Source organism: Octodon degus, unplaced genomic scaffold, assembly GCF_000260255.1.
Source record: "Octodon degus isolate 3935 unplaced genomic scaffold, OctDeg1.0 scaffold00331, whole genome shotgun sequence".
Classification (NCBI taxonomy): domain Eukaryota; kingdom Metazoa; phylum Chordata; class Mammalia; order Rodentia; family Octodontidae; genus Octodon; species Octodon degus.
This window is the reverse complement of record NW_004524907.1, coordinates 1089257-1089468: the sequence shown is the minus strand read 5'-3', so window position 1 is coordinate 1089468 and position 212 is coordinate 1089257. Positions and strand designations below refer to the sequence as shown.

The following is a 212-nucleotide window of genomic DNA, read 5'->3' as shown; positions in this document are numbered from 1 at the left end:
CCCGGGCGCTGGCTGAGCGGGTGGCTGGGACCGTTAGCTCGCCAGGCTGGCAGGCTCCCGGCCCTACTCCGCCGGCGGCCGGGATGGAGACGATGCGAGCACAACGGCTGCAGCCCGGAGTGGGCACCGGCGGAAGGGGCACTCTTCGAGCGCTGCGGCCCGGGGTGACTGGGGCCGTGGCCACCGCCGCCACACCCCCCGCGGGGCCCCCG

The 212-nt window shown here is 77.8% G+C and overlaps 1 protein-coding gene across 1 annotated transcript in view; it reads left to right on the top strand.

The window, feature by feature from the left end:
• The window catches only part of Lix1l (limb and CNS expressed 1 like), a 22533-nt gene continuing 22321 nt past the window's right edge, over positions 1–212 (top strand). The window contains exon 1 of the mRNA XM_004647846.2: positions 1–211. Coding sequence (XP_004647903.1) covers positions 84–211 — 128 coding nt within the window. The 5' untranslated portion in view covers positions 1–83. The remainder of the gene's footprint in view (position 212) is intronic.